General features: G+C 42.0%; 1 protein-coding gene across 1 annotated transcript; it reads left to right on the top strand.

The window, feature by feature from the left end:
- The first annotated feature begins 1,133 nt into the window (after positions 1 to 1,133).
- Positions 1,134 to 13,544, top strand: Prdx3 (peroxiredoxin 3). Its single transcript, XM_075974578.1, has 7 exons — positions 1,134 to 1,281; positions 2,479 to 2,614; positions 4,164 to 4,305; positions 5,143 to 5,278; positions 6,827 to 6,930; positions 12,464 to 12,629; positions 12,894 to 13,544. The coding sequence occupies exons 1-7, from the start codon at positions 1,246 to 1,248 to the stop codon at positions 12,945 to 12,947; spliced, it is 774 nt and encodes a 257-aa protein (XP_075830693.1). The 5' UTR covers positions 1,134 to 1,245; the 3' UTR covers positions 12,948 to 13,544.
- Positions 13,545 to 14,294: the final 750 nt, after the last annotated feature.

Below are 14,294 nucleotides of genomic sequence, written 5' to 3'. Positions count from 1 at the left end.
TGGGGAACTGGTTGAGATGAGGTGTCTCTAGGTCTAAGATGTTTTGTTTGTTTGCTTGTTTTTGTTTTTGTCTTTCTTTGGTTTTTTTAGAGACCAAGGCAGTTACCCTGAGTAGCACCTAAAGGTGCATGGACAGCTTAATGAAACTTACTTCTGGAATAGTGGTGAGCAAAATAAATAATAACGTAAAATCTCAGCATGAGAAAATGAAAGTGTTTTTGAATTCTCTTTCAGTCCTCTGGCCACACAAATGAAAGGGTTCTCCGTGAGGCTAGAGAAGAATGCCTCTGACCACCTCTCTCTTTTTACTAAAACTCAGACTTTCAGCAAGTAACTGCATCTAGCTGGAGCTTTGTAGTATTTTGCTTTAGTGTGTTTATTATTAATTACCTTCTATTTATATTGTTATAAGTTTTTCCTGTTTAACATTTTATAATATCATTTGTGTTTTATAAAGCAAGCTAGTTTAAAGAAAATATTAAATATTATTTATGGTATGCAGATTTGAGGAGGTAAATTAATAACAGAACAGTGCTTGGAAAATACCAGTTTACAGATGGCATTTGCTGTGAATACCGCGTGAATTTCGTTATGTGTTTGAGGTGCTGCTTCAAAACCGTGCTCTCCACTCAGCACTTAATATTAATATTAATAAATAAATTTATTTGAAATGTCTCAGTTATTCCACTTTTGAGAGATGTCAAACAGAAGCCCCCACACAATCCCTAAGGTTTACAAGCATACTAAGCTTCGATGTTTCTAAGTCACTGAGCTTATTAAAGACTCAAACAACTAAATTTGTTCCATTTAATGCAGAAGCCAGAAGATTCCACCTGAGGTAGAAAGGGAACAGGATTCTCTCACAGTTTACACCACACAAAGCTAAAACAAAATCAATAGGAAACATGGAAATAAGTGGCTACTTGACCCTTTCATTAGCTCTTTATAGGTTTGGTACAACAAATAGGAAAACAAGCATTCAGCTCCTCAGGAGACCAAGAGGAAAAGAAATATCACCCTGAGCAGGAAGGGTTGCGTCTCCACCTTTCACCCTAAACCACATTCACTCAGCCTCTTCACGTAAGCCACACCCCTCCGCCTCGGCCCCGCCCCGTAAACCCAACCTGCGCTCCCGGCCCCGCCCCCAGACTCAGAAACCACGCCCTACGTAGGAGACACAGCACCCAGCGTGGACCGGCTGCTCGCAGGCTCCTCCGTCTGATTTGCCTCCCGCGTGCACTGAAGATGGCGGCCGCTGCGGGAAGGTTCCTCAGGTCCTCGGTGAGTGGCTGCCAGCTGGGCAGACGCATGACACAGCCGTGACTCCGGGACCCGCTTCCTGGACCGGATCGCGCCCTCTTGGGTCTGCTGGCCACTAACGCTACTGGAGGGAGCTCTCGGCTGGCGCACTGAGAGGCCTCCAGCGGCCCCCAAGGCCCCAGCGCCTGCGCAGGACAGCTTTTCCCCTTGCCCCAGAGGGTGGTGCGCTCCCGGAGTCTTTGCGGTCTCGGAGTCGAGGGTCGCCTTGCTGCTTCTCCACTCACTAAAGCACCCAGGTCTGGCTTTGTGGGCCAGTGTATCGGATCCCGTGTTCTAGGGTCTGTCACCAAACATGACCTTGAGCAAGTGACTTCGCCCTCCTCAGGCTTGTTTGCGTAGCCCCGGCTGTCCTGGAACTCACTCTGTAGACCACGAACTCTGAGAGATCCGCCTGTCTCTACCTCCCCTTTGCAGGGATTAAAGGTGTGTGCCACCAACACCTGGCTTGACTTTGCATTTCTAAACCTCAGTTTGCTTTCCTTTCTTTGCCATGGAAGAAGTAATGCCACATCTTGACTTGACTGTGGGCTCACTCGTAAATCTATTACTTAAACAAAGTACTACAGTAATGGGAGCCGCTTTCTGCTCCCACGCTCATGCTGGACTCTGCCCTGTTACCTACTATCCTCTTGGTGGTTGCAGCTTACTATTCTTAATTTACCAACCACCTTCCCCCTTTTCTCATCACTGGGGCTCAGGGCAACACCTACCTCCTCCCCTAGCTACGCTGGACATCAAAGTTGAGCAAATACTTCCCTTGAACTCGGGCCAAACTCTCCCAAGGCATGAACTTTGCCCTATTTCTTTGTTTGACTGAGAGTCTGGGAGAGACTTTTTCTGAGAAAAACCTTGATATGGGCACATTTGCAGCTGATTGGTGGGGGTGAAATTAATCACTCAACCTGGCCTAGCCTTCCTGAATTTTTGTAGTCATCTGGAGATTTTTATTCCTGAGACTGTATTTTAGGATTACCTCGGCCTTGCAGTCTTTAAGGAAGAAGAAGGAAATTATTTTTAATTTGATTTGGTATTTGGTTTACAGGGAAAACGGACAGCTGAGGCCACCATTGACAAATGGCCACCGCAGCCAGCAGCAAGGTCAGCCGTTAGTCACCATTTCAGAAAGTCTTCCTAATAGAAAGCATTTTTTCTTTGCAGGTTGCTCAGCATGTGGGTGCCATTTCCCGGGGTGTTTGTGCTTCGTCAGTTCTTAGGCCTATTGCTTCTAGAAGACCCTGCTTGACAGACAATCTGTGGTCTGCCTCTGCCCAACCAAAGTTTGCCTTTAGCACCAGTAAGTGTTTTAGTTGCACCCAGGCAAAGGGAACCCATGTCACAGCTCTGGACCTTGGCTATGCATGAGACTTGTCTTCAGCGCTTTAAAAAATGCAGTATGAGAATGTGTAGAGATGGCCAGATCCATAAGGAATTGTGTAGGAACAGTGAGTAATTGGCAGTGTCAAAAGTTTAAGATATACTTTTAAGGAACATGAAGAAAATGAAGCAGGACATGCCTTTAATCCCAGTGCTCAGGAGACAAAGAAAGGAAAGGAAAAAACTAGGCATAGCAGCGTACAATTGAAATTTCGGGACATGGGTAGCTGAGGTAGCTTAGAATATCAACACAGGTTTGAGGCCAGCTTGGGTTATATAGGAAGGCTCTGTTTCCAACAGAGAAAGAAGAAAGGGGCCAGATGCGGTTAGTGCATAACTGTAACCTTAGCAGTGGGGAAGCAGACACGGGGATTGCCACAAGTTTGAGACCAGCCTGTGCTTTATAATAAGTTCCAAGCCAATAGAGCCTTCTTAGTGTGAGACCCTGTCTGCTAGCACAAAGCAAACAAAGAAACAAGGAAAGAAAAGAAAATGAGTAGAGAAAGCTATAATCTAGGAAAAAGAAAATATTTGTATAATATACTTAATAAAGGATATTCCTCTAAGATACCTAAATTATAACAGCTTAGTAATAACAAAAAGACCCCTGGATAAAATGAATAGACACCACTGAGTTTTCCCTGTACCCCACCCCACCCCAGCTTTGAAACATGTCCTGCATCTGTTCTTGGTGTTCTCTCTGCCACACCTCAGTGCCTCTCGCTGAGATAACTGGAGTCCTTACATTAGTCTTGTCCTCCTGATAGCCTAATCTTCCTGAAAACAGCTGTCCTCCTACATCAGAACCTTCCAGACTCCATTCTCTCTCCTGAAGTGAAGAGCCAACCCTGCAGCTTCACACTAAGGGTCTTTTTAAGCCTGGCTCTGGTTTTCTTTCTTTTGTCTTCCTCCCTTTAGTTTCCACGGCATTTAATTTCTTCTTTCTGGCTTTTTTTTTTTTTTAGTTTTTAAGTTTTTCTTCAAGGCTGGGGTGAAAGCTAAATCAGTCAGTAAACTAGCACAAGGACTCAAGTTTGACCTTCACCCACATATAAGCAGATGTGGTAGGATGCACTTGTGTCCAGCTAGCCTACTGGTGAGTTCTAAGTTTATCAGACGCTAGAAGAGAAAAAAGAGGGATCAGTACTGGACAGTGTCTTCCATCCTCTAAATTTACACACACATACAAACTCATGCACATGTGCGCGTACACACACACACACACACACACTTCTCCCTACCACTGAGTTGGATTTGTGTATAATTTAGAACTGAACTGAAGGGGAAATTATTGTACCTAAGATGTACAATTAAAGTGATCCATGTCATTGAGTTGTATTAATAACATCTCCGGTTATGATAAATAATAAATTTATTTGATAAGTTTCAGTGAAAGGAATTTAGATAAAATCACGTAGTGCTTGATGTGGTGGATGACAAGCTATAGACAGGTTTGTGATCTTTTTTAGGTTCCTCCTTCCGCACCCCTGCTGTCACACAGCATGCTCCCTATTTTAAGGGTACGGCTGTTGTCAATGGAGAGTTCAAAGAGCTGAGTCTTGATGACTTTAAGGGGAAATACTTGGTGCTTTTCTTCTACCCTTTGGATTTGTAAGTCTGACTCTATAATGCTTTCATATCCTTCTGAGAGCTGGTGGTGGATTCTGACTCACACTGAAATTCTTCTTCTAGTGAAGAAAAAGATTCTTTCTGATTTTTGTTCATTGGCCTTGGCTATCTATAGCTCATGTGATGAATTTAATGGAAGAAATGGCCTTGCTTTAATGGAGGAGTTTTGATATGGTTCTGTTAGTTTTTCTTGGGGATCAAACCCCAGGCCTTCTGCATGCAAGGTAATCACTGGATAATGTTCTCAACCTTTAATACAATTCAGTATTACATGCTTTTGATTAATGGTTCTCTAAACCAGTTTAAACTTTATACCAGTCTGGTTGGAAAATGAGAAAGTAGTATAAGAAATGTTTTTCTTAAAGCTGCTTTATTCAAATACAGATTTTCAATTTAAGTCTTCAGATGTGTGCCCCCGCAAACCCCAGGTTGATTTATTTATTGAGGCAGGGTATCTCTATATAGCCCTGGCTGTCTTGGGATTCACAATAGACCAAGACTCACAGAGATCAGCCTGCCTCTGCCTCCTCAGTGCTAGGATTAAAGTACATACCACCATGTCCAGCAACTAGAAAGAAAGTTTACTCTATTTATTTATTTTGTAGCATCTTTATATGTGGACCAAGCTGACCTGAGCAGACAAATATCCTCCTCCCTCTACCTTCCAAATTCTGGGATTAAAGGTGTATGCCACCAACCCAGCCCATTTTACCTTTTTTTGCTCCCTAAGCAAATCAATTTAGCTTTTAGACAAGTTACTGCTTATGTCTTAAATTTTTGTCTAAACATAATCTAATGAAACTTTCTTTTTTCCCCAAGCACTTTTGTGTGTCCTACAGAAATTGTTGCTTTCAGTGACAAAGCCAATGAATTTCATGATGTAAACTGTGAAGTGGTTGCGGTTTCAGTGGACTCCCACTTCAGTCATCTTGCCTGGATCAATACACCAAGGAAGGTAGGTTGGTTGACAGTCACCTTTCCTTGGTTTTACTTTATTCTTTGGTTTCATTTCTAAATCACAAACAATATAGACCACACAATAAAAACATTGTATATATTTGTGGGCTACAATGTGATGTATTGATACATGTGTACATTGTGCAAGGATCAAATCGGGCTATTCTGTGTTCTATTTCCTCAATCATTTCTTTATGGCCATGACATTCAAATTCCAGGATGCATTATTCAGATAACCTTGAACTTCTAATCCGGCAGCCTCCACCTTTCAAGTTCTAGGATCAGAACCTGGTTTATGCCTTCCTGGGAATCAAATCCAGGGCTTCATGCATGCTAGAAAAGCTCTATATTAGGTGAGACGTATCCTCCTGAAGCAGGCCAGTTGTAGATGCTTGCCTATTAGTAGTCTGTGAGCTATGGTAGTGACAACTCCGTGGACATTGCATATATCTTTACTGCCCGTTCCATGTGTATTTTCCAAGTTCACATAGTAATGGAGCCAGGCTCAGCAGGACAGGGGACATGGCTAGGGTCTGTTGCTTCCTCTTAGGCCTGTACTTTGAACACATAGTAAGTTTGCTGTACTGTTCTGTGTGATGTTGCCTAGAAATCTGCTAAGAAAAACAACCAAAATTTCACTAGGTATGATCCGGGACTAACAATAGTGACTTGAGTAATTTGTCACGCCTTCATTTTTATTCTTCAGAAATTAGTTTTCATTTCGACAGCTGCTTTAACAATTGGAGAAAGAGAGCAGGGTTTGCTCAGAGCTTTTACTTAATATAAGTAAACTTGGGTTCAGTCCCCAGTACCATAAACTTGGTGGATTAGCATAGCCTGTGATCCCATCGTCCCAGAGGTAGAGGCAGGAAGCAAAAGTTCAAGGTCATCATTGGCAACACAGTAAATTGAAGGACAATCTGGCTACATGAGACCTTGACTCAAAAAGATAAGGAAAGGTCAATCAGATTCTTTATTGCAGTGTCCAGAAGAAAAAAGGTTTTTTTGGTTTTGGTTTTTTTTTTTTTGAGCTTCAGTTTCCTTATCTTTAAAACAGTGGAAATTGGTCAATGTGGTAATTCATCAGGTAACATACTTGCTGAGCAAACCTGACAACCTGAATTCTATCACTAGAACCCACACATGTGCCCACCCTCCCCACACACATACTACACATCAATTAATATAGGAATAATAGGGACTGGAGAGATGGCTCATTGCTTAAGAACATTGCTATTTTTCAAGAGGATCCAGGAAGAGTTCCCAGCATCCATATAGGACTCACAACTGTTTTAACTCCAGTTCCAGAGGGTCCAATAGCCTCTGCTGACTTCTTCAGATCCTGCATGCATGTGATATGCAGGTAAAACACATAAAATAAAAAAAACTTTAAAAGACATAATGGCAAATATAATTGTATCCCCTTTAGGCGAGTTTACAGGAAGGAAGTGTGCATTTACTATTACTTATCACCATCAACATGGGTACATGGTTCAGACATTGTAGGACCACCTGCAAAAAACAGTCCTGTTTGCCTTTTTATTAGAGTGGTGGTTTGGGCCACATGAACATCACGCTGTTGTCGGATTTAACCAAGCAAATAGCCCGAGACTACGGAGTGCTGTTGGAAGGTGCTGGCGTTGCACTCAGGTAAGAGCTGTTCCTTAGAGGTGGACTGACTCTTGGGGACTTATAAAGAGAAGCATTTTTGCTTGTCAATTTTGATAAAACTCGGGAAGGAATATGGGTTTGGTTTTGTGTTGGTGCTTTTGATTTTTTTTTTTTTTTGAGACAGGGTTTGAATATATGGCCCCAGGCTCTCCTTGAATTTGCGCTCATTCTGGTCCATCTCCTTGGTGCTGGGATTATGGGCAGGTACCACAGATATGATACCTGGATGGCAAAATGTCAGAAACAGAAGCTTCTTTTTGTTAATTTAGATTTTGTATTAGAGTTTATAACTTCTAGAGTGAGTATGTATATATGTGTGTTATTTATTTTATCTATAGGGATTTCTTAGAATGACTTATAGGCTGTGGTCTAACTAGTCTTAACAATGGCTATGGCTGTCTACTAATGATTCAGTCCATGAGGCTGGCTGTCTCAGCTGGCCTTCAGTTTACTCCAGAATCTCCAAAAAGTGGCTCTAATACCTGTGAATGAATGGACTTCTCTCAAGGGTAAGAGCAATCAGGCAAAGCGAGAGCAAGCTTCCTTCTTTCTTGTCCTTTATATAGACTGTCAGCAGAAGGTGTGCTCCAGATTAAAAGTATGTCTTCCCACTTCAAAGATCTGAATTAGCAGTGGGTCGTCCCTTCAAATAATTTGTTGAGGAAAAATTGCTGGATGTTGTGGGATACACTTTTAATCCCAGCATTATGGAGGCAGAGGTACAGAGTAAGGTCCTGGACAGCCAGGGACTGTCCAGGGAAAACTGTCCAGGACTGAAAGGGAAAAAAAGAAAGTCCACCACAGGTATGCCCAGTCATTTGGGTATTAGTTAGTCCAGGTATAGTCAGGTGGACATCCAAAAATAGACATCACAAATTTATTTTATTGTATGTGTGTGGGTGTGTGTTCTCTGCACGTATGTCTGTGCACCATTTGCAGGCACTTACCTTGGAGTCATATCCCCTGGAACTAGGGTTATAAATGGTTGTTAGCTACTGTATAGATATGGGGAATCTAACCTAAGTCCTTTGCAGGAGTAACAAGTGCTCTTAGCTTCTGAGTCACCTCCCTGTCCCCTGAGAAAGCCTTTTTGTCTACTTAGGCACTGATGAAATCGTTTCTGTGAGGATTGGAGAAATGGCAAGATGTTTGCTCAGTTCACTACCTGGATCTCCGTTTAGGAAAGGGTGCAATGTCTTAATGGCCCCACGGATCCATTATTTCTGAAGTGTAGGGGCCTTCAATGATGGCTACTCCAGAACTATTGGGGAGAAAAGCTTTTTCAAGGTCCTCTGTCTCTCTCTTTTCTTTCTCTCTCAATGGAGATTGTGTTTTAAAAGCCATGGAACCAGCTTTTTAAAAGCCAGGGTTTGATTTCTTTTTAAACTTGGCTTCTTAATGACTCTGTGATTTTGGGCAAGTTATTTGCCTTTTTGTGCCTCAGTTTTCTCCTAGATAAAATGGAGGTGAATCTCCAGTAGGTGTATAGGGGTGACCTGGTGAGGTACTTTAGGGAATAGCTCCGGGCGGTTATTGTAGCTTGTATTTTCTATGTTCTTTCATCCTATGGGACTGGGAAAAGTTCAAATGCAGCCTTCTTGAGTGCTTCTTCATGGGAATGCAGGCTTTAGCTGTCTTCTTGATGTCTATGAGAATAAGAGTGGAGGAAGGTCTCAGGCAGTAACTTCATGAAGGATAAGAGAGCCACACCTTGGGATGCCACACAGTTGTGTCGGATCCGACCTGACATATTCGTCCACACTTGGAGGGAAGAGTGAGGATTGAGAAAGAAATAGACAGGGGCTGGAGAAATGGCTCAGTGGTTAAGAGCACTGACTGCTCTTCCAGAGGACCCGGGTTCAATTCCCAGCACCCACATGGCAGCTCACAACTGTCTGAAGATCCAGTTGCAGGGGATCTGACACCTTCACACCAATGCACATAAAATAAAGTTAAATGAACCATAAAAAATATTTTTAAAAAAGAAAAAAGGAAAGAAATAGACAAGAGACAGCAGATAAGAGTCGAGAGATCATCCAGTAAATGCAGAGATTTGCCTTGTGTTTATTTCTTCATAGCCTTTATATACCCCAATCCAGAAAGGAGGGGGGAAGGCAAGGTACAAAGAACAAAGTAATTATCTTCTTAATACTCAAAACTTCAAGTAACGGTACCCAAGGTCAAAACGTCCTGTTAGTAGCCACACCTTAGGTCAAACCTCCTGTCCTTATTAATCTTGAAGGAGCAAGAATATGTTTGAACTCTGACCTTTAGTTAAGGTGGAATGATCCACTTCTGTGGGCTCCCACACAGTTGCTAAACCCTACTCATGTTGAACCTCAGTGCTGGCAGCCTTTTGGAACTCAGCCTTGTTGACTTCAAGATTACTGTTTTTCTTAGTAAACCAAAGCCAAGCTTCTCCATAGTTAGCAGTGGCAGGGGAAATGTAGTCTGTTATGCTTCCTTCCTGTATGTCTTACTTAGGGTTTCTATTGCTACGAAAAAACACCATAACCATGGTAACTCTTATGAAGGAAAATATGTTATTGGGTCACTTACAGTTTCATTGTTATCATCATGGTGGACATAGCAGCATGCAGGCAAACATGGTATTGGAGAAGGAGCAGTAGGAAGTGAACTGAGACACTGGGTGTGGCTTGAGCATATATGAGACCTCAGAGTCCACCCCCACAGTGACATACTTCCTCCAGCAAGGATACACGTACTCCAAAAAAGTTACACCTCCTACTAGTACCACTCCCTATGCATTTAGAAAGGCCAGTTACATTCAAACTACTCCATTCCACTCCCTGGCCCCATAAACTTGTAACAATATCATGATGCAAAATGTATTTAGTCCAGCTTCAAAAGTCCCCATAGGCTACCACAGCCTCAGTGTTTCAAAGTTCAAAGTCTCTAAAGAGATTCATGTAGTCTCTTAACTACATGAATCCCCTATAAAATAAAAAAAACAGATCACGTACTTCCAACATATAATGGTACAGGATATTCATTACCATTCCAAAACATAGGGAAGGGGGCATGGTGAGGAAATAGTGGATCAAAGTAAGACTGAAAGCCAGCTGGACAAACTCCAAGCTCTGCATTTCCGTATCTAATGTCAAAACACTCTTCAGATCTCCAACTCCTGTCAGCTTTGTTGATTGCAACACACTTCTTTTTTTCGGGCTGGTTCCACTCCCTGTTGGCAGCTTTCCTTGGCAGGTATACCATAGCTCTAGCATCTCCAACATCTTGGGTTCTCCAAGGCAATCCAGGCTTCAGCGTCACAGCTTCATGCAATGGCCTTCATTCAGGGACACCCTGATGCATGGCCTTGGCATGGCCTTGGCAGCTTTTCTTAGTCATAGAGGCAGATTCTATAACCCCTTTCTTCTGTCCTTAACGCTGGGAATCCTGTGGCCAAAGCTGCCATGTTCTGCTGCTTACTGGGGCTGGAACATGGTCCCCTTGTTCAAATACATCTTTACTAGCTTTCTGGTTTTGATAGTTTCTTTTACTGCCAAAGCTTGGCTGCCCTGAAACTGGATCTGTAGACCATGCTGGCCTCAAACTCGGAGATCTACAACAAGTCTCTGCTTCTGAAGTACTGGGATTAAAGGCATGTACCACCATACCCAGCTCTAAGCTTTTCTTTAATTCCTTTTCACAGGTTTGAAATTTAGCTGAGTGGGATCTTGTGAGGTCACCTCTCCCTGTATTCCATTTCTTAATCTGTTTATGTCCTTGAACACAGAAGTGAACTGAGATACTGGGTGTAACTTAAACATATATGAGACCTCAAAGCCCATCCCTGCAGTGACACACTTCCTCCAACAAGGCCATACCTACTCTTAATAGTGCCACTCTTAATGAATGTATGGGGACCAATTACATTCAATACCATACCATACCATACCATACCATAGATCTAATTTTGTAGTGACTACTACTGGTTACTGGGGCTAAGGGTAGAGAAAACGGAGTCTAGCTGATGTTAGTCTTCTCTCAAAGATCAAGCACCAGAAGATACGGTCAGTCCCAAGGCCTGGATTCTAAACATCACACAGGAGAACAAGTACTTTGCCTTTTCCCTATGTAGTTGACATTTGAAGTCCTTGTGTCCCTTTAAGAGGAATTGTGAACCTGGGTATGGTGTTATATGCCTTTAATCCAAGCACTCTGGAGGCAGAGAAAGGCAGATCTCTGTGAGTTCTGTGCCAGTCTGGTCTAAATAGTGACCAGGACTGTGTATAGAGACCCTGTCTCATTAGGGGAAGAAAAAAAATAATAATGGTGAGGTGCTAGAAAGATGATTCCGCAGTTATGGGTACTTACGCTGTGGCAGAGGACAGAGTTCCGTTTTCAGGGCTTGCTTTGCACCGCTTACAGCCACCTGTACTGCTCCAGGGAATCTAACACTTTCTTCTGGATTCCATTGACATTTTCTTGCATGCATACACAACACACATTTAAATAAAAGGTAACATGTTAAATATTCACTGAATATAGATAACATAATTTCTTCCTCTTATACATATATGTGGTTACTTTACCAGAGTCTGAACAGGAGTCTAAAGAATGCCTGCTAGGTCACTGAATAAAGGTGTTTACTGTTTCTAGTTCATTTCTTTTAGATACATCACATTGGAGGTACACTTTTGCAATGTTCCTATAACATGCTTCACATGGTGGTCTGGCATTATCAAAGCATCTGTCATTACTAAAAGGTGACAAACATTTGTATAATACTAATTCCAGGTTGGTTTTTCTTTTTAAGATTTATTTGTTTATTATGTATACAGTTTTATGTCTGCATGTATGCCTTCACACTAGAAGAGGGCACCAGATTTCATTATAGATAGTTGTGAGCCACTGTATGGTTGCTGGAAATTGAACTCAGGGACTCTGGAAGAGTAGCCAGTGTTCTTAGCCTCTGAACCATCTTTCCAGCTCTGGTTTTTCTTTTTTTTTTTTAATATTTATTTATTTATTATGTATACAATATTCTGTCTGTGTGTACGCCTGCTGGCCAGAAGAAGGCACCAGACCTCATTACAGATGGTTGTGAGCCACCATGTGGTTGCTGGGAATTGAACTCAGGACCTTTGGAAGAGCAGGCAATGCTCTTAACCTCTGAGCCATCTCTCCAGCCCCTCTGGTTTTTCTTTTTAAGATTTATTAAAATTATTAATTATGTATGTGTGACTATGTGGAAGTACGTGCATGCTAGGAGACTTGCTCTTGGAGGCTATAAGAAGATTCAGGTCCCCTGGAGCAGGAGTTACAGGCAGCTGTGTGCTGCTCTACATGGGTTCTACAGACTGAACTCAGGTCGTCTGGATAGACAGTACATGATTGCTAAGCAGTCTCTTCAGTGCCTAAAACTCCCGTTTTTAAGCATTTGACAGTTTTATGAATTTATTAAAAGAGAATCAAAGACATAAAAGGATAAAAATGAGAGTTATTGGCTCTAGTTCTGTTATCACTGATTAGCATAAATTCTGTGCAGAGGCCTCTTCATTATTGACCCTAATGGTGTCATCAAACACTTGAGTGTCAATGACCTCCCAGTGGGCCGCAGTGTGGAAGAAACGCTCCGTCTGGTGAAGGCATTCCAGTTTGTGGAGACCCATGGAGAAGTTTGCCCTGCCAACTGGACACCAGAGTCCCCTACGGTATGTTGTTTTCCTCAGAGTATCAGACCCCAATTCTAAAAGTCTATTCTGCCTAAAGATAATCTATCAAGGGAGCCAACAGAGGTGACTCGGCACTGGACAGGTACTCTTTAGGCTGCTAGTTAGCTTTCATCTGTGTGTTTTGAAAAAAATAAGGCTAATCTTCAAAATTGAAGAAATTTTAGTTTAAAACGGGAGCTCAGCTCACTGTTGAGACTCTACTATCATGAAGTCTCTCTCACCCAGTTTAATTTTAATTTTCAGATCAAGCCAAGCCCAACAGCTTCCAAAGAGTACTTTGAGAAGATCCATCAGTAGATGATCCCATGTCTGGTGTCTCATGCCAGAAAAGAGCCACTGCTGGAATCCCTTCAACCATTTGAAGAGTATTTATAGATGGCAAAACCTCATCATGCTTGTGTTTATGAGTACTGCTCCATGAGCTTTGTTTTGTAAGATAGGCTCAGGCTCTCTAAAGATGGCTAGCTGCTTCCATACCTGTCCTTACTAGGGACTTCTTGATGGCTAACCAGTTTCCACAGAATGCTTGGTTCCCCATTTCTTTCTTTTTATTTTTTTAGTACCCCATTTTTTAGATCATGTCTTCAGAAGGCAAGCATTCTTCTCCTTAGCCTGCTCTGAACCTTAGCAGTAGCACATAGCACCGGCACTTAAAAATTCTGATCAAAGTCTTGAAATTTCCTCCTGAATTTCTGTGTATTAAGCTGAATTTTCCATTATTATTCTTACTGTATTCATTAACTTATAATGTCCTTAGGTATAGAGATATAATCATGAAGGACTATGTCTAATCCGGTGGTTGCATTTTTAAAACACCATAATCATTTTCTTCAAGTGCTAGATGTAAAGTATAGTTTAAAAATGAACATTAAACTATTTGCATTTTTGACATCATTAACTGTTGGTTCACTTTATTGTGGGGTACCCCTCATCCTTTGATGACTTAGGTCAACAAATAACTATTTATTAGGCGTTTGGCTCTGAAACCAAACAAGATAATGCTGTCTCCACTCTCATGAAACTGAAATTTAGCAGGCAAGACTAGTACCTAAACTTTCATCCATTATAACATGTGCCCGATGGCCTTTGGAGGCATTTGAGTGAATTAAAAACAAACCCTCATCTTCATTCTCTTGATTCTAGAGGAGAAGACCAATAATAAACAGTAGAAATCAGGCAGTTGCTATGTTGGAGCAGAGTTTTGAGTAGTGTTTTCAGGGAAGCACTTGGGGAGAAAAGACTGGGTCTATTTTCTCATCTATAAAACGAAGGAAATTATATATGTCTTGGGGGTTTTATATGAATCAAATGAGAGGAAATATGTAGCAAAGGAAGTTAGCAAGTGAGTTAGTGACTTTTCTGTTGCTGTGACAAAACATATGACCAAGACAACTTATAAAAGAAAGGATTTAAGCCAGGTAGGTGATGGTAGTGCACGCCTTTAATCCCACCACTTGGGAGGCAGAGGCAGGCGGATCTTTGAGTTTGAGGTCAGCTTGGTCTACAGAAGAGTGCTAGGACAGGCTCCAAAGCCACAGAGAAACCCTGTCTGGGAAAAAAGAGAGAGACAGAGAGACAGAGAGAGAGAATGAATTTAATTTGAGGCTCATGGTTCCATAGGGTTAGTCAATGATCTCCAAAGCA

This window comes from Microtus pennsylvanicus, chromosome 5 (assembly GCF_037038515.1).
Source record: "Microtus pennsylvanicus isolate mMicPen1 chromosome 5, mMicPen1.hap1, whole genome shotgun sequence".
In the NCBI taxonomy this organism is placed as follows: domain Eukaryota; kingdom Metazoa; phylum Chordata; class Mammalia; order Rodentia; family Cricetidae; genus Microtus; species Microtus pennsylvanicus.
Note: the sequence above shows the minus strand (reverse complement) of the source record. Positions and strands in the feature narration are given on the sequence as shown.